At 38.4% G+C, this 20,381-nt stretch overlaps 1 protein-coding gene across 3 annotated transcripts in view; it reads left to right on the plus strand.

The window, feature by feature from the left end:
• CDK14 (cyclin dependent kinase 14) overlaps window positions 1-20,381 on the plus strand; it is a 319,525-nt gene that overhangs the window by 125,349 nt on the left and 173,795 nt on the right. For all 3 annotated transcript variants that reach the window (XM_013367818.3, XM_021290955.2, XM_021290954.2), the window contains one exon: window positions 8,590-8,684. In XM_013367818.3, coding sequence (XP_013223272.1) covers window positions 8,590-8,684 — 95 coding nt within the window. The remainder of the gene's footprint in view (window positions 1-8,589; window positions 8,685-20,381) is intronic.

Genomic DNA, 20,381 nt, shown 5'->3' on the forward strand with positions numbered 1-20,381 from the left:
TGTGGGCTAAGGGGCATTTTTTTTCCTGCCACCTAAAGTGTGTGCTGATAAATATGTCTGCTTTTTGTACAGCTTTTTTTTTCTGAAGGAAATGGCCCACAGTGAGATATAGCAAAAGTAAATTATTTTTGTAACTGATTTTCTGTAGAATTCCTCATTTATAAGTAGTGGTTAAAGTATGCTGATAGGCAACTGGGTTTCATGCTAATGCAACTGAATTCTTTCCTAGGATGCCTTTCTGTCCTCTGTGTACAAAACCATAATTCATTGCAGGTACATATGGTTAAGTGATTTCTTTTCATATTGATGCATTAGGAAAGCTGAATAACAAAGCACACTGACTTCAGCGGGGCATGATTTTCAGTACTGGTACTCAGTTATTTAGTCCCTCATTTAGACAATGTAATACTAATTTTGCAGGTATACCACTTGAAGGAGAGGGTCTTCATTGTGGCTGCAAAGTCAATCATTCAGAAGTTGCCAAAATTAAGTTTACTTGTGAAAACTTAATTTGGTCCCTCTACTTGTACTGTTCATTCCTTAATTACACAACAGCACCATGTTCACTCCTGCTGTGTGATCTCTGCCTGTGTCGGATGATGAACGATTAATTTAATTCTGTGTTCTTGATGGGTGGCTCTAACTGTATGTGCCTACTGTGCGTTATTCAAACACAGATGGTTTTGAGATTTTCTAGAACACTCATCATTGTACTCTGGCTACTTAAATATTTGTTCATCTTCTCAACATCCCACTTGCTGAGAGTCCTTTTAAATGATGATTTTGAGATGACTTTCCAAGTACTTGCGTAGCATTGGGTAATATCAGTGTACAGTGTTGCTTGGGGTACTGTAATAATTTTGTGCAATCTACAGTTCTGATAAGTGTGAATGAAGATCAAAAGTTTGAATGTCCAGAAAATAGGGAACATGGTGATTGTATCAGCTTGAGTTACTTAATGAGATGCTCAGCCAACAGTAGAGGTGAAGGTAAAGATCAGGTTGATTTTCTTCTGACTTGATCCTGGTGAACGTTTTGGCTTCTCTGATGAATGGATAAGGTCCTTCCGCTGAAGCTGGACCATGGAGCTGGATCAAGCTCATACCTGGGCCTATATAAAAATAAAATTTAAGTAACTACTTCTTGCCTCTGTGAAAAAAAAATGAAAAAGTTGGGAACAGTTAATGGCTACAAGCACATAAGTTGGTAACTGCAGGATAAGCTAGTCTCTGAACTTACAAGTTGTCAAAGTGCGAGATAAATGCAAGATAGATATGAAGCAGCTGTGCACTGAAAGCTCGTATCCTGGCTTATCTCACAGTAGTGACCTCAGGAATGTGTATCTTGGAGAAGCTGAGTTAGCATTGCAGAAATCCATATAATTGTAGTCTGCTTTGAGCACTTCCCATGGCTTGCTGTATTTTAACTCAGGCTTTTATTTGAGTAGTTTTCTTGGAAAAAGCAAGTGGAAATCCATATTCCATTTCCTGGTCTTACATCTGCACTCCAATGTTTCATCATGTTTGCAGGCTCTCATATGAACACATCCTGCTTAAAGTGACATGGTAGCTGGTAGCTGTCATAGGTTACTTCTCTGAAGACTGAAATTGGAGCAGAATGAGGAAAACTGCTCTGTGGGAAACTTGACTTCTGATATGAGCATCAGTGGCGAACACGTATGAGTGTCTGTAAGCTCTTGTCTACTTCCCCATAAGTGTGGGTTCTTGCTCACCCCATGCACTGCAGCCCATCTCTTTTCTGTCTTGACTACATGCGCTTACTTTTCACTCCCTGTGTTTTTCCACCTGTGAAGCCTGTTTGGTTGTCCTCTGGCTTTTCTTTCTTCTTACCCAGCTGTCCTAGTTTCCACTGTGGATCAAACTTCTCATGCCATCTCCCCTTTTCTCTATTCCTCCTTCCCTGCACACGGCTAACGGTCAGTCTGACCCAAAGAGGCAATTTCAAAAGCCTGTAACTTGACCAATTTTAGAGGATTTTCATGGAGACGGCAAAATTTGTACTCCTATTTTAAAGGCCTCCGTATTTCCAGATTTTTACTCTCTACTTCAAAACACTGGGTTTGTAGTTATTGTGGTTAGTTAGTTAGTTAGTTTGTTTGTTTCTTTTCCCAAGGGGAAAGCTTCTCAGTAGATTACAGAAATGGTCACTAAAACCTGGTTTTTGGGAGATAGGAGGAACTGTTTAGACTGAAAAAATTCCAAAAAGTCATCTTGAGGTAGATTGATATTTATATGAAAACCGTGTGTGAAATTCAACAAGATAACAAGACTAATAACAAATGGTGACAGTTTTATTAGTAAATTGTGCTACTAGTCCCAGTCATGCTATGCTTGCATAAAAAAGTAATGAAAAAGACTCCTGCTTTCACATGCTATCTGCATTGTCAACTTGTTTTCTGTACACACTGACATGTTTTGGGTTTACAGAGTTTCCTCTTCTTGAATACTGAAACGGACAGTGAAGGCAAGATGAGACTGGCTGCTACAAGATAGGAGTAGCATATTACAGTCTTTCTGTGAGATTCTGGCTTTAATGGGATGTTGTCTCATTATTTTTAACCTCCATCTGTACTTGTGTCTGAAGAGCACTGGGAACAACACACAATGCATAAATTTATATCTAGAACATAATGAAAGATACATTCATTTCATATTGCAGCAGTCTGCTGTATATCTGTTAGAATAATATATTGTAGTGCTTTCCAGAGCTTATTTGATCAGTCCTTCCAATGCTTTGTTCCAGTTCAATAGGCAAAGAGGTTTCAGCAGGTTTGTGACTTGCCTTTTGCTTTAGGGGACTACAGCTGTAGTGAGAAGACCTTGGAAGGTGCCTATGTGTTGTTACGCAAGCTCTTTTTCTGTATGTCTTCTTTAATAACATACAACATTTTCAAGTAGGAGCACCAAGTAGAAATTTCACAAATAAAAATAGTACTTGGTGGTAAGTTCAACCCACTCATGTCAGCCTGAATTTCAGCCTGAGGAGGCAGATGCAGCTAATGTGATCCATGTAATCCCTCCAGCAAAGCAGCCTACAGTTGAATGGCCAACAAATCCTTTCTTGCAAGGATGGGAGGCTCTGTGCACTTCCTTAATGCCAGAGTGTCTTTTTCTTTTTTTCTGACTTAATGAGAATTGGAATAAGGACCATTCAATAAATCAAGAAGAGACTGTCATGAGGTTGGAACTGGCTGTAAAGAAGGTAATTCAGCTAAGCCTACGTAATATCTCATTGGAATGATTTGATGCTTTTCCTGTTCTGTAGCTCACAGATTATTTTGAAATTTGTTAAGAAACTTCCTCCTAGAAATTTTTCAAAGCTGAACAGTGACCTATATAACTTTGTGTCCACCAAGATCAGAGTGGAAAATGACCAATTCTGTGCTTTTATAGTTGTGCAGTTCTAAAATCAGTTACAAATAATGATCACTCTGCAGAATATAACCTGTGGTGTGAAGATGGGAAGTCTGTGGTCAGTGTGGTCTTACCTAGGATGTAGAGTTTTTACTGAATTGAATTTTGTCGTATTAGGGTTGTAGGAAAGCAAAGTTATTTCCTCGTAGTAAATTATTTCAGATGGGTCAACTGGAAAATAGTGAAGTGTGGATTTGCGGACTGCATTTCCGAGGAGGAAATTTCTGCACATTTATTACTGCAAAACCAACAGAGTGCTGAATTCCTGTCTCTGTGCTAGAGTTGTAAGTAACGTTTTGCACACAGAAAGTCATGCTGTGTGGGAGGTGGATGAGAAGCATAAGGGACATTGTGCTCCGAGGCCAAATTTTAAAAATTGTTATAGAAGATGTGTGGATGGAAACATAAGTTGCTGCAAAGGGAAGCAGAGCTTCTGTAGTTTGTGCAGGCAATAAGACGTGTTTGAGTATGTAAGAAAAAACATGAATGTTTTCTCACTAAAGATACTTTGCCAGGAGAGCTCAGAGACTGAATCCAACTGTTTATGTGAGGAAGTTGGCACACTGTCAGAGAGCACCATTGAGTCTGCAGAGTGTGACAAGCCATGGAATTTTACAGATATGTTGTTTGGCTCTGAAGCCCAACAAATTACTTGCTTTCACAAATTTGTGTTACTGACTAGAAAGTGTATTCTTTGGTGTCTCAGAGATTAAACAGGGCAGCAAAGATGCACAGTTGCACTAACAATATTAGGTGCAAACTGCCATGATGTGCTGTCTTCAAGGATAAAACTCTCCAAATTAGAGATGTCCTCTTAGAGTGACAGTGAGAAAGGGTGAACACTGTATGTGGACTAGCATGGGAAATGGTGAGCACTGGTGCACGGTAGCCCCAGAGTACGCCTCAACTACTATATACTGAGCAAAGCAGGCATTTTCATAGCTATACTTTTACAAAATGACAGAAATATCAGAGCCTTTGCATGTAATAAGAAATCCAAGAGAGTAACAGCAGCAGTTGTACATTACTGTGGATCTGAGCAGTATGAGGCTGAGTACTTCTGAGAAAAGTTTCCAGGTCACTGAAATGTCAAACAATTTGGAAATAATGGATGATTCTTCTATCTAAGGCCAGAGGGGATATTTGTGGTTTTTCACAACATGAGAAAGAGATGATACTCAGGAATTACAAGACTGAATTAATTGTGGTAGGATGATCCAAGGATCATAACTAATGTTCAAGCTAAATGTACTTCCTGTGTTCAAAAGCAGCATCTTTGCTAGTCCTGCTAGTGAAAAGTTCTTCCTGCCTGTGGCTTGGGGTCAACTTTTATTGATTTTGACATACAGCTGTGAAATGTTACTTTATGGGCATGCTGGAATAGCCTTTTTCAAAACACTCCAAGACTTTTAGAGGTAAGTCAAGGCTGATCTAAAAGTCACAAGGCTTTGTTAATGGAGTGTCAGGCTTGAGCTGATACTGTAAACCCTGCAGGGAGTAACACACTGATTTACTGATGCTGCTCAGGTTTTGGGTAAGAGTTGGCTGCAGTCCATCTACTTGCCTTGCTCGTGGAGTGAGCATACTTTAGAACCCAGCTCATCTGGGAACAGCAAAAAGCTCCTTGACCAACACAAGCAATAAGGCAGCTTGCCAGGAGCTCATAATAGATGAGAGCATCCTCTTGTTGGAGGAGAAGTCTGTGATGGTTATTCAAGCAGATACAATGTGTTTCCTTTACATATGCAAATATGGTTATTAGCCCTCGATGGAAAAGTGCTGAGTGTTGGTACTTTAGTGGCTTAGACCATAAACTTATGTACAACTCACAAAAATTATCATCTAGGATGTCGTTAATTATTGAGGTATGTCAGCGATTCCTGTGCCATGTTTTTTACAGCTAGAATTTGTTGTAAGGGAATGTGCAAACGGATGACAGAACAAGCCCCTGCCCATTCAAATGCGTACAGTATTTTGTCCAGAGTTCTAAAAGAAGCATTTTAGCATTATTTGCTGCTGTGCCTCCTCAAAACTCTTCGGGGAAATGAATTAAAAGTGCTGCCATCTGTTTATGTTACATTTAATACCAAGGGTAAAAAAAAAAAAAAAAAAAGCAGCATTATATAGTTTTTGTTTTTAAAAATACATGCTAAGGATACAGTGAGTACTAGTGCATTGGTCCCACTTTTGTGAGTTGTTGCAACGCTTTTTCAAAAATATGTTACTCTTTTTATCTTAAAAGAAAACAACTCTGTGTGAAATCTGTGGGTGATAATCACTGGATGGACATGGCATTCTCTGGAGGAATTATTTTGTTCTAGAAGTAACACCAGGCTCTTGCTGAGCACCAGTAGCAGCTGCTTTGGCAGCTTCAAAGGTGAAGTCAAGATTGTCTCTGCCTGATGCTGATAGATTCCCTGGACTCTTTCTCATGCTCTTGGATGTGAATTTCTGGGTTTTGTCTTTGAATTAGTGCAGTTCATGTAAAGTTCTATCCCCTTCTTGCAGAAAAGCTGCCCAAAAGAGGAGGTATGTATTGGTCGCTTGTTCTGAGAGTGGATGTTTCTGGAAAAAGAAACATGCTGAGTGCCACTGGTTCATATTTCATTTTGGTTTTCAAGTACTCTGTGGAGGAAGAAACATCTTTCCTATTTCAGACAATTTTTTTTTTTAATTTCCTTTTTTCATCACTTTTTTTTTAGCAACAAAGCAGTGTTTTCACAAAGACAAGCAATCTTACCAGTGAGAGTCCTGATAGAGGAGCACACAGAGTAATTCTCTTACTTTTACCAGTTATGCTTGGTTTCTTAAAATATAAATGAGTAGTGGAATTACTTCTTGTTTCCACAGTGTAAAATTAGTGCAATTAGGATGATTTCAGTCTCTGTGCTATATTATTTCACTTGGCCTAATGGAGAAGACAGAAATCTCACCCTTCAGGTGATTTTTTGTAGTTCTTGTAATACATGTTAGATGTTAAATACTAGAGCTGTAAAAGGGGAGAAGTGGATATTAGAGAAGATAAATAAGAGTGGTGGAGGGGACTGAAGAGGAGAGACAGTATTTGCAAAGACCATGGGGTGAGTTGCTTTCGACATACTGTTTAAGATGTAATGACCCACTTACAGATTTTAGCAATGAAGTAATGGCCAACTAGAGGAATTAAGGGTCTCAGGTGATGATCAGAACAGCAAAAGCTGACAGAGGTCATAAATAGTATTACAGTTTGACACAGGCTCTGCTAGGAGGCAGTTTTTATGTTCCCAGTATCTCTGCATGTATGGTCATTTCACAAAGTTTGAAGGGAAAGCTGGTAAAAACTCAGTTACTACAGGTGAACTCATCTGAGGTTTCCTCAACATTAAAAGTTCTGATTTCTGATAGAAGGTACCTTTCAGAACAGTTGTTCTTATTACCTGTTGTTTGTATCCATTCCTTTTTCAGAAGCAATTTTGCATTGTTGTCCTTTAAAAAAAAAAACAATATATCCAAATCTGTCTGAGCTTTTACTCCAATAAATTCTCCAGATTTGAAAATGAGGATCCTGTGAAAGTTGGGCACAGGTCTTCCATGGAGGAAAAAAAGCTTCTACTTAATTTGTTGAATGTTCAAAGTTACTAGACATGCACTGATCATATGTTTAAAAAGAATAATTCTAGTTGCAATAGCTTTTTTATAGCTCAGTGGCAACATATTCAGAGAATAGGAAAGGTTCCTTGGTGCTGACTCTCTGAATAGCCTGAGTTGTGGAGTGAAGGCCAAAGCAAGCTCTCTGGAAACATTTCTTCTCACCTCTTCAGCCAGGTTGAAGGGTTGCCTCATTTCTGGTCATGGAGCTTGTTCTCAGGTTTGCAATCCTGTCATCAGGATGTCTGTGATACACTCACTTTGAAGCTGCTCTGTGGTAGTTTCCCTTTCGCTATCTGCCTTTTGTCTAGTGTTAACTGAAAAGTTTTGCTGCTGAGGTTACTTGTAGAAGGACACTGATTCATCCAGATGCCATGTTGCTATTGTGTTTCTTCCTGGAGTGATCAGCTTGTCAGATTGATCTCTCAAAGACCAGTGTGAGAGATGAAATGTACTTACCTGAATTCAAAGCCAGATGACCCCTGAAGTTACCTCAGCCTGATGGAGCACCCTTGGTAGGACAGAAAGCAGTAATGGTGCCATGGAAGCCCCCAGTTTCCACTTTGCACAGTAGTGGAGTGAGACACACATTTGATGTTTCATTATTTTCTTTGAAAAAAGAAGAATGGTGACAGAAGAAAATTCCACATTATTCAGTACAAAATATGCCAGTTATTTGCATGTCTTTATATCTGTTACTTACTTTGCTATGGTGACTGATAATCCTGCTCAGTTGTATGCATGAGATGACAAGGCACCAATGACAGAATGCCATTGGTAACAACACGTGGCTTATCAGCATGCATTGCTAAAATATACCATATCTCATGGAACACTAAATACATAATATGGTGTGAACATTAAATATGAATTATGGTATAAAAGAAACTTAGGGAAGGAAGTCACCTGGGAGTTCACTAGATAAGTTGTTATTTGTCGGTAGTCTGAAAACGTGTGCTAGTGCCTTAAAAAAATATGGTGAGGATATGTCATGTATTGATTCTCATGAGCTAACACAACTGATTCCATCCAACCTGTGTTATGTTTGAGAGGAAGGAGAAATATTGCATAAAACACTAATTAGGAGAGAAACTGCACTTTGTTTAGAAAGCAGCTCTGTTGTGTTGAATAGGAAAAAAGATATTTTGAAAAGACAAGTTGACTTTTATCTGAGACAAAAACCTGTCTTTGAGTTTAGAAGTGAACTTGCTGTCTGGTTGATCAGATGTGATTGATTCGCTTAGACGAGGTTGCATAAGTAAAGCCTGTCTAGCCACAGCTCATTTTACCTTAAAGTGTGGTTGAGTTTGACTAACAAGGTGGAGAAAATAGCACTGAATGGGGGTGATCTTCAAACACACTGAATGTGTGGAACTCATGGACATAGAAGACACTAAAGTACAGCTATTGGTTGTCAAGTTATGAAACTCAGATGTCAAAAAAAATAATCTAGATCACTAAAAGAAGAGCCAATCAATGTAAAATATTTGGATCCTTTCTAAGATAACATGTATGTTCTGCTTTTCAGCTTCTCTTTTGAAAGGACTGAAACACGCCAACATTGTGCTGCTTCATGACATCATTCACACCAAGGAGACCTTGACACTTGTGTTTGAATATGTGGTGAGTAAAATAACTAATGTTCTGGATATGTTCCAGAGTGTACTGAATTTGATGGAAAAGCTCTCTTTACCATTGGTGATCTATTATGGATCAGGCCACAATAACCCTTTATTTTCTTCGGGAGAGAGGAGGCTATAAGAAATGATGTGTTGTAGTGGAGTGGGGTCAAAGTAGAAGGCGGGAATAGACCAGATTCAGAGATGGAGAAATGGCTGCTGGAGCTCTTGAAGGACCTTATACTGTTCAGTTGACTTTTCAAACTGGTTCCTTACTCTGCTTCCTAGTTTGTTTATTAGAGCTTTTTCTTTACGATGTGACCAGGTAACTTTGAAACAGGCAAAGAAGAACAAGATCGATATGCTTAACAGGTAGTTCCTTCATCAAAAGCATGTAAAAAGTTTAAATGGCTCTTGTTGTGACTGACTTGAGCAGTGTCTTTGTATAAGCAATGCGAGTAAAAAATAAATCTGGCGCATGCAGTTTAGAATTTTGAATTCTTATTTTTTTTGCTATGACTAGTGTTTTACCTACTAATTAAAACTTCAATTTACATAGTACACAGTGTAATGATCTAATTGTGTTCAGAGTATTACTTTCCAAAGTCTTGGGCTTGGCCTTCTGTTATAATTAATCTTTTCAGTTTTTCTAAGACAAACATATGGCATTTATGTAGAACTACTTCAGCATTTAGCTGTGGAATTATGCAATGTGCTATCATAATTAACCTCCCGTTTTTCTCAGATGAGTCCAAGAACATGTAATTTAAAAGAAACAAGTGAGTTTAGAGAAGGTTAGACTTTCAGTATAATATCTGGTATTCTGTTGTAGTCAGTAAGACACTGTGTCTATAAAAGTACAGTGATTACTAGTTTTAGTATGTCACTGCTTAAGACAGATGGAGTTGGTTTTTGTGTTTCTTGGGAGCATGCTTTAATTTTTACAGGATAACGCAAACAGTGTCATATCTGGATAAGCCATTCACCTGTCCGTTTACATAGAAATGCTGCAGTGTAATAATGTGGGTATTCAGCTACAGGAGCCTGCAGGGCAGTTGCATGCAATGCATACTTTTACATCAGGTATAGGAACACTAATGAAAATTTAATACTTTTCTTAAAATTGGTTATTCTTCTGTTCCCGACTAATACACTGAATTAGCATAGGAAGAGCCTTGATATTTAATTTTATGTAATGGTCATTGCAGACTCATCTGCATAACTTTACATCGATACTTTTTGCAATCCCTTTCATTAGGCTCATAACATCTGTTACCTGCAGTGTTGCTAGATTTCAGTCCTGTCTGTCTTCATATGTCTCCTCTCACCTTGATGGGGTGGTGCTTACCCAGGTGTAGGAAGAGTTTGGGAGCTACTGAGGAAACCTGAGCTGGAGCTGGTGAGGCGGCACCTGGTCACCACAGGAGTTGGCAAACAGGTGTGGGACCTGTCCAGTCTTGTTCAACCTGTTCATCAACAACCTGGATGAAGAGACTGAGTGTATCCTCAGCAAGTTTGCTGATGATACAAAACTTGGAGAAGTGGTTAATAGAGCAGAAGGCTGTGCTGCCATTCAGAGTGATCTGGACAGGCTGGAGGACTGGGCACAGTAGAACCTGATGAAATTCGATAAGGGCAAGTGTAGGGTCCTGCACCTAGGCATGAACTATGCCATGCAATGGGATCAAGCTGGAACACAAGAGGTTCCACTTAAATTTGAGAAGAAACTTCTTCTCAGTAAGGGTGACAGAACACTGGAACAGGCTGCCCAGGGGGGTTGTGGAGTCTCCTTCTCTGGAGACATTCAAAACCCACCTGGACATGTTCCTGTGCGACCTCACCTAGGCGTTCCTGCTCCAGCAGGGGGATTGGACTAGATGATCTTTTGAGGTCCCCTCCAATCCCAAACATACTGTGATACTGTGATATTATGATTAAATTAGGAATGAACAGTTAGTTATCCAAGAGTTCTCAGAAAGTGGAAACTTTGGGTTGCTAGGTCAGTGACAGTTCCACTGGGAAATTAATACTGGTGAAACCTGTGAGGTTATCCTAGGAGTAGAATGAAATTTAATTTCATGTAGCACCTTTCATTGCAAAATACATTGCAGTAATAAGTTAAAAACTGAAAGCAGAATAGCCTCTGAAAGGAAACATGGCAGTGATTAAATTCTCTGGATACCTGAAGTTAGAATTGTTTTAGTATGGAAATCTGTCAGATGAAAACATGACAGAGCTTTTTAACTTCAACCTTGGTGGTCCCCAGAAGCAAGAAAAGTCAATCTTTAAAAATTCTATCTGACAGTTCATTCTCCATATAAACATTTTGATGGCGAATGTGAAGCTGTGCATTTCTGTGTGAAAAGAGAAAGGTGACTTGCTCCTTTTGAATGAAAGAAATTGAAAATAGTGTAGTATATACAGTACCCTGTTAGTAGGGCATAATTTCTTCGTATGCTTTGGTTACTCCTGCGTCAGCTATGATTATTGTTGGTCATTCAAGCATACTGAAAAGGGAGCTGAGAGCTCAATTTCACCACTGGATGAATGACAGCCAATGCTCATTACCTGAGGAGTTTTGAGGATGAGCTGCTTGGAATCACATTTACAAAACCTGAAGGGCTGATAGTCTTTCATGTGTGAATGGTAGAGAAAATGGTTTCCGTATAGTTAACTGGGATGTGCTAAACAAGACCTGAAAACAAAGTGTGAAATTTTGACATATTTTGCATATGGTATCTGAGACTGCAATAAATTCCAAAAGGAAAAGGTCAGTTCAGCTTTACAGTTCAATGGAGGAGTATGACTGTTCACATAAGTTTTGTTCCCCTTGTTTCCAGGCTCTGTTTAGGTGTTAGTTAATGTGACTTTGTGGGTGCACTAGCTGTAGCGCAAGCGTCATCTATATAGCCAACTTTGCCCAAGGAAATGATTGATTTTACAGGTGAGATCTCAGATAATATATATTGAGAGATCTTTGAAGATGGGTTCACATCTGTTCATTCTAAAGTGATCATTAGCTGCTACCATTTGTTTCTTCACTTGTTTATTTAAGAGGAAGACAACTTTATTTAGAAACACTTATTTGCTGAAAGGCAATCCTAACAAATACATATTACTAGAGGCTTAGTAGAATGATAATGAGGTTTTTAGTATTATACATAATTATGTAACTATGTTATTGTCAATAAATGAACCTGCAACTTGTTCTATTCCTGGCATATTAAAGTGAGCTTGTATAGCAATACTTTACATTACGCTTTCAGTATTTATGGACTAGATTTGAAACAAGAACAGATACATTTACAATTGGAAGTATGAGTAATGAGTAATATCATGTCTGCCTCAACAGTAAAAAAGCTCCAGCCTAATCTAATAGTGTAATTTAAACCCAAACATTTTCAATTACCTTGCCTATTTTAATCTTTGTGCATGTTTGTCTTTCTTAAAAATTACTTTCCATTAAAGAAGAAAGTTTAATTCTCATTGCTTCATTACAGCAGCTTAAATAGGTTGTTATACAATGAGTTGTCTTAATAAAGTTCATTAGTTACGTTTTCCTCCTATTTCCTGTAAGAAACAAAATTGGTGTGTGTTTCTCACTTTAATGCTAATTAGAAATTGAGATATTTACTGTTTATCAGACTAAAGAGTTACAGATCTGAAGTTTCAAAATCCGAGATATTGCATTTGTCATACGACATCTTATAAAAGTATTATGCAAGGAAATGTTCAACAGTTATTACCTATAAGGATCAACAATTTTTGCATTGGAAATGTTGAATTTCTTATAACTTTTGATAATTTGGATTAAACACTCTTACTGCTTTTCTGTTTTTATTTGTTTTATTTAGGAACATGTTGAAACTAAAGGTAAGATGGCACTGCTCGTTTGTGAAAACAAACAAAAAAAGCCACACTATTTTAGTGCATGAGAGAGCAGTGAAAATCAGTAGAGTCCCAGGGTTGCTTTTGAGCTCTGATCCCTGGAATCATTCAGCAGTGCTTAATACCTAGAGGAAATTAGGGAAACTGGGCACGATTAGGAAGGAGGGGTCTTCTAATCCTTGACTGAGAGTGAAACTTTTTTGGAGGCTGCATTACCTTAATTTGGTGTGATAACAAAACAATGGACAATTTTCTTCCTGTTTGGGGTCAAGGTGCTTGTCCAGCCACGTAAGCAAGGACTGAAAGCTCGTGAAGCTCTGCAGTAAGCCAGATGCCTCCAGCCACTCTCTTAGCAGACACCTCTGCTTGCTGCGAATATGCTTCATCCTCCCTGGGAAGGAGCGGAGCCATGGAGGGCTCCCAGCATGGGAGCAGTTGAATTTAGTAGTTTCCATTTGCCTTGACTGGAGAAGGAGCCATTCACCTGTTGGTATAATCCCTGCCTTGTGCCCCAGGTTTGCCCCAAATTTTGCTACTTAAATTGCAGTCAAAAAGATGACAGAACAAGTCTGAGGGGAAGCAGAGAGAAAGGAAATCCCCTACCATAGAGATGAGGCAGTAGGGGAATACAACTCTTGGGAAAGCCTTGTTTTTCAAGTTTTAATGATCAGATCAGAGCCAGGAGCTGCTGATGTCCAAGTATAGATTGGAAATAAAAACAAAGTCAGCTTTGGGAGGTAGGGATTCAGAAGGGATTTCAGAAGGAAATTGCTTGGTGCTTTGCTGAGAGGTAAGGATGGTGCCAGACATGGGAATCAGCAGGAAAGAAGGAATGAGAAATTGTATTTAAATTTAAATAAAAATACTCCTGCTAGACTAAGAAGTTTACACAGGTCTAGCAGAAGAAGGAAAGATGTTACTCAGTTTGCCTCATCACCCTGACTTTGCAGGATCTGAGAAAAGTTGTGTAGACTTCATAAAGAGTGTGCATGCTGGTGAATGGAAGTGTTAATAAGATTAATCAAGATTTACAGTCCAACAGGTTGGCGAGGTTGTGTGTATCTGAATGTCTTTTCTTTGTACAATTTACTAATGTTTTTTGTAACCTTACCAGATATGGGTTAGATTTACAGTGTGCTTTTCACCATCTAATAATTAGCATCTATTATTTATTCTTACTTATATTAAGTATTAATAAAATATGTAAGGGTTTAAAAGAACCCACAATAAAATCAAAGCATAAAAATTATCCAGAGTTGAGCTGACAGATGGTACACTGGAAATCAGATGAGATATTCTACCTACTGACAGATCTCAATTAGTTTTTTTCTGAAATTACAGACAAAAATTTGAAATGTCATCGTAGTCCATTAAAAACACATACATGTAGTAGGATGCATAGGGCAGTGATAACACTCTACTCAGTGCAGGTAAGGCCACTACCTGAAATGGTAAATTTGTACACACAAAGAAAACATGAATCAACTGCAGCTCTGAGGAGGGAAAAACTGAGCAAATATCTAGAATAAAGGCTTCTGAGGAAAAGTCAAAGTAGGGCTGTTCAGAGTTGGGGAAAAAAAAGGATGGGATGACTACAGATGTTTAAATATATAATAAAGAAAGACAGTAACCTATTTCCATGTTAATGGTAAAGAGGATAAAAAAGAATATCTGAAATTGCAGTAAGGAAGAGAAAGCTTAAACTATAGGAATGCCTCTTCGATGGTGATAATAGTAAATCACTGAAGAAGATACAATGGGGTGATGGTTTATTTGATACTGGCAGTCTTAAGAACAGTTTAGACAAATAATCAGCAGAATGACGTGTCATTGATAGTAGATACACCTAAGTTGATGATTTTGTCTTTTTTTTAGATCTTTTCTATGTGTATCTTTCTGCATCTTAATATTTATCAGTTAAACATGAATACATGGAGTCTTTCAGTGAAGTTAATGCACTGTTACTTTCTGTATCAGGGAGTGAAGAAAAAAAAATGTCAGTTTATTTTACTACTTTAAAGAAAATTTTAAAAAAAATCCTTCTAGTTTAAGTTTTTTAGTAATTTATTATTTCTATGCTATAGATTTCTGGACAGCTCTACCATCAGTAATATTCTGGTGGCATCCCACACTTCCCTTATCTTTTAATTTCAGTGATTGACTGGCTTTGTCCAAGTCCCTCTGAGGTGAAATCTGACAGTATCTCAACTTGCACTAGAGCCTGTTCAATCTAATTAAACTTTTTTGTGAAATTCTTTAATAATGTGGGTTGTAACTGCTGTGTAATTCCTCTTAAAATAAGAAGCTCTGGTTTATTCAGTACAGACTGAAAAACAAACTACCAACTCAAAAAATGACTGTTTGGAGGGTGATGATTGCCATAATTCTAAGTTTTAAAAGTAGATTTTTCTTTCCTGAACTAGCTGTATGCAGCTTCATACTAATTTAGTTATATTGATTAAAAATGCATCTAGGAAATCTTTAAAAACAGAAACGCGGGGTGAGCAATACTGGCAAAATACTAATAATTCTGGAGTCAGAATGAAGAGATCAGTAATTACACGTATCTTTATAGTGTGTTTATAGTTTTATTATATGAAAAAATAATTAAGGAATGGTGAATAAGGGGAATCAAGAATCAAGCTGGAGTAATAAACAGGGACAACACTTGGAAGTTAAAAAAGTCTGTTCATTTTACTGTGTTTTATTACTGCTTTGAGTAAAGAGGATATAATTCATGAAAGCATCATTTTTCTTTTGTGCACCTTGCAGTCTGGAATGCAATTTTCCCTATAAAAGTTTTACTAATTTTACACTCATGCATGGACAATTGGGATTAGGAGGTATGGCAGAGAGGAGTCATTCAAACGGTGTGAAGAGAGGTCTACCATAGAATGCTGAAGCTTTTAGAGAAAGTGTTTGCGCTGCTCTTTTCCTGCCTTGAAAGTGGCATTTTTTTGTAGCTCAGCACACTACCATAGCAAAGGCTCTTGTGGCAGCTCAGTTGGTGTACATATGTCTGTAACATCCGCGGCCAATTCTGCACCACTGTTGGTGTGGATGCTCAACATATTGTGGCTGTACATGGATCATCAGCCTCCCGGCCATGTTTGCATTCTGCTTACGTGGTCCTGGAGTGAGTACTGTTACCATGAGCGTAGGGATATCTGTCGTGCACTAATGAGAAATTTTTTGTATCTTTAAATTTATTTATTTTTTGTATATGTGAATATAGTGGATATAATGGTCAATGCTGTGGAAACCTAATGGCATAGCAAATTAAAGAAAAAGTGCATACACACATCTGTGTGGGCACGTGTGTTACAACTTGCTCAGCTTGTAAAAATTGTCCCAATACTGTTGACTTTAGGGATTAAAGTCCAGCACAGTTTACACAAGCTGATGATCTGCTGCCAGGTTTTGAGTACACTAAACACAAATTCCTACTGATTTTTGAGACGTCGTTCTTTTGTTAAAATAATCTCACTAACTTACGTGTTTACTGTCTCTTCAACCTGATTTACTAAGAAAACAAGGCTGTTTGCACAGGTTGTTCTCTGTGCAACAGAGACTTTGTATCAATCAATAAGTATATATTTTCTAATAGCACCTAGAAGCATCTGTTAGCAAAATTGTTTCCGTTAAAGGTGTCTTGTGGGATGTTTTTTTTTCTTTCCTGAATTCCTAATATATATCTTTCCCCTGCTGCTAAGCCCAGCTGCTGCTGCTGCCTTCTGCTCTTTTTTCTGGAAGTGGCTTAGGTATCACCCTGAGAGCTTGTAGGGTATTTTTTGTTAGCATGGCTGGCACAGCGTCGTGTCATAGGGGGGAAAGATTGAATTATAAAAAGCCATAGAAATACTAGAAAATGAGGGTCTATGACACTTTTGAAAATACCAGCAACATGAAATTAGTTTAAACCGTGGTACAGTAATCTGCAGAGTGCTTAGGTTGGAGAATACATGCCATTTAAATAGAATTAACTTCTCTTTGTTCTCCTGTCACTTCAAATATTCCTGCTGCCTGTGCTTTTATTGGTAAATTATATTATCAGTTTACGATTTTGTTGGTGACAAAAGGGAAAGTATTTTAGTCAGTAAGACTGCTAGGGCATAAATAATGTGTGCTCTCCTTTGAACAGAGAAGAATGGCTCTCAGCAGCCTCGCTGCCTCGGTGGAGCAGCACAATCTGTCTGCTGCATGATGGCATCGCCGGCAGCCAAATACTCCCGTTTTTGTTTTAATGGAAGGGTTCTTTCACATTGCTGGTTTTACATGATGGGAATGCAGTTGGAAATGCTTCCTGTTCCATTCACAAGCCCCAGGCTCTCCGTGCATTTCAGCTTCAAACATGACAGCTGAAACCAATTAGGTAGAATTATGGGACAGCTAAGTCACATGGAGATTTATCATGACCAAGGAAGAGGAAGGAAACAGAATGTATTGCATGGGAAGTAGAAATGACTAATTTAATTAGAAGAGAGTGACAGTCAAGTTATTATTATGGAAAAGGGCTGGCGAAGTAGAGCTCATTTCATGTCACTGGCCATGCCTTTGAAAGGAGACGTCCTGGCCTTTGTCTGAACAGGTTTGTGTTTGGTAGCAGAGCCTCTGATTTCTGTGCAAGATAGTTGAACAAAATAGTTGACATTAAAGCGAAGCACGGAGCGTATCTGAGGACATTTGTAGCTTGTGGTTTACTCATCTATTAATAATTGGAATTCCTTCTTCAAAGGGAGAATGGAGGAGTCTGAACTATCAACATTTAGCTCACTTTTTTTCTGTTTGCATACTCTCCCTCTTCCAGAGGTAGGATGCAGTGTATATAAACCTTGCTTCAGCTGTATAAATACAAGCCTGGATTCTTTTCCCTTCAGCAGATGCTTATACACAGTATGCTCACAAACTTAAATGTTCATGTGTCTACTAACATAAACCAGACTCTGGCTGAATAGAAATGACCTTCATACACTTAGACACTGCCACAACCTTAAAGGAAAACCTTAATTAATTTTTTCATGTGAGCTTGGAGACAGTATTTCATAAGGTAAATGAAACAATCTTTTTGTGGTATTGTCGTGGTAGTTTATGGTGGGGGAGAGAAGTGGGTGAAAAACATTACAGAGAGAGTCTGAGCAAGTGTGAGTTTTCCCTTTCCCCTTCTTTTTTTTTCCTGATGCTATGTTGGGTGTGTTTGTTTGCTTGTTTTTTAATAATTCTTGTTCACCTTTGTTGATTTTTATTTAGAATCTGAGCAGTTATTTTGGATAAGTAGCTTAATCTCTCCTTCCTTTTAATGTACATATAGGAGTTGTGACATTTTTCTCCACCACGTGGAGGAAAATATTCAAAATTCCTTGAAGTCTGAGTCAAAGCCGGGCATTCCCTGATGTGTTTGTACTATAGTTTGGAAACTGGAGAATGATGGACCTAGCATAGCAGAGCAGGAATTTTCTCTTCCCTGTCCTAAGAGGCATTGACTCATGCCATCAACCCAAGGAAGGGTCAAGAGTTTGCTAGTGGAGGTCTGGTCGCTTGGGATTTACACTGAGGAAAGGGTTTGTGTTTTAACCTGCTGAGGAGGTAGCACAAAGGGTTGACAGAGCCTTCTCAAGGATGTGGAGCTGTGTGTGCCAAAACTCTGAAGTTAAGTCACAGTCCTGGGGCAATGATATTCTGGCATAATTAAGTAAACTGCAACTAGTTGAAGAAATAAGACACCAAAGTCTGCTTCAAGTTGTCTGTATTTTTTTTTAATTTCAGCCCAAATGGCCAAGATATCTTAAACCTGTAACTGAAGGACCCTTACTGTGAATATTCAAACCTTGTAGCATGGGCTTGGGATTTTAAGAATGGGTAGACCTTTCGGTGTGGCTGGCATTAAGCTACTCTTTCAAATTGCTCCAAATTTGGTCAAGAAAAATTGTCATTTGTACGTATAGTACTATACCTTTGAAGATTCCTCCTCTCCTCTGAAAGACTTGTCTTTAGTTTTTCACAACTTCGAATACTTGTATTCTCAGAGCAAGTGCAATTGCTTCTGAGGGAGGCAGTAGTGGGAGGAAATATGAAATTGTTCACTTTAAGCATAAAGAATTTTGCATAAAATACTGTATTAGTGAGGTCATGAAGTCAAATTCTTAAGATCGGAGGATGCCAAGGTGAAGAAGGCTTATGTAATCTGCTTTCACCCTCCTTGTGGAAGAGCCTGTTGTGCAGCTCTGCAGAAGAACTGTGTGGTGAATGCGTGTGGTGACTGCTGAACTTTCCTTATTTTTGTGGATGTTGGAACCAGGGTGTCTTCTGGAGTTCCTGCCTTATTTAAAGTATCATTTCAAGGTAAGGCAGGTAATACTGCTGTAGAGAACTGGGTTCTGTCCCTTCTACATTGGAGATCGTCATCATCACCTCAATTTTATGATGTTATCACAAATTGCTGTCATTGCAATTCAGATATTACCGTTTTTTTCTATTCAGCATGAGATTCTCAGTCTCCTTTGCAAAAGTGTTATACACTCACAGCTGTAACTGGGGTCAGTGGAAAAACAGAAAGTGAAATAGTGCCAAATACTCTGAAAAGTCAAAACCAAAGTGCTGTAAATGGAGTTTTCCAAACCAATGATACTTAAGAATTTTTTTTCTCTTTGCCACAATTCCCTACCTGAGAACAGGCAATAGTGCCACATGTCCCCTGGATTGCTATGAAACTATTTTATGTTTTTGAAGCATGCGAATAGCATAGCAATAAGCAGGGCAAGAAAGCCTGTGAGATTAATATTTCTGCCTTCAGAGTGCTAAATAAGCCAGAGACTGCAAGTTGTGTGAGAACACAAAAAAACTCACAACAACAAACCAAAAAAACAACACAGCCGCTCTGTAATCAAGTCCCTCCTATTCTGTGCATTGTATCTGATCCTGTGAAGGGAAAAAAAGTATGTGATCACATTATGCCTTTAAAGAGTTACTATAACATACATTTTTTGGCAAACAAGAGGTTAGATAAAGCCTGTTGATGCTGGACTTCCTTAGCTTTTGAGTTCTTTGTTATGGAAACTTGATTTAGCTCTATTTAACTGGGGTTTTTTGTAGCCGTTATGAACAGATGAGTGCTAATGGACTATTTGTACATATAGATGTGGGTAAACTGGTGGAGTTTTCAGAGCAGGAATGAATGGGATTTTGAATTCAAGCTAAAATATACATTCTGTCAGCATAAGATTACTGGTGGTGATTTATGTGTGTTGGGGATTAACAACATGCCTGACACAGCTGTTAAAAGCTAGCTTGAAGCAGACTCAATCTAGCCAGGCCCACCTGGGATCAGGGTGTCTCTGACAGATATTTGCAATTACTTGGAAGTCTCTGCACTGTGTTCCCAATGTATCCCACTTCCCTCTGAGGTGTCCTTGTCCTCTGAGACAGGGGAGAAAGGACAGTAAAAGGAGTGTTGGTCAGTTTGTTTCTTGTCTTCTACCTTGTTTCAGCATAGTTGTATGTTACTGCCAATATGTAATTGTATCTTGAACTTTCCTTTAAGGTATATAATTTATTAGGTCAAGGTGGTAACCACAGCAAAGACCCCAGTGTCAGAGTATGGCATGCGGTACCTGAAGCCCCTGTTCTACTTGGGAAAGCACGTTGCCTTCCACCTCAAAATGAAGAAAAGACTCTGGTCATCTATATAATGCCAATTTCATGCAATACCATTAGAAAACTGCTTTCATCCAGTTTCCTCTTTTTTTTTTTTTTTTTTTTTTTTTTGGTGTTTTTTGTTTTTTTGTTTGTTTTTAAGCTATCCTGAAACTTGCATTCA

The sequence above is a fragment of the Columba livia genome, chromosome 2, assembly GCF_036013475.1.
Source record: "Columba livia isolate bColLiv1 breed racing homer chromosome 2, bColLiv1.pat.W.v2, whole genome shotgun sequence".
NCBI classification, from domain to species: domain Eukaryota; kingdom Metazoa; phylum Chordata; class Aves; order Columbiformes; family Columbidae; genus Columba; species Columba livia.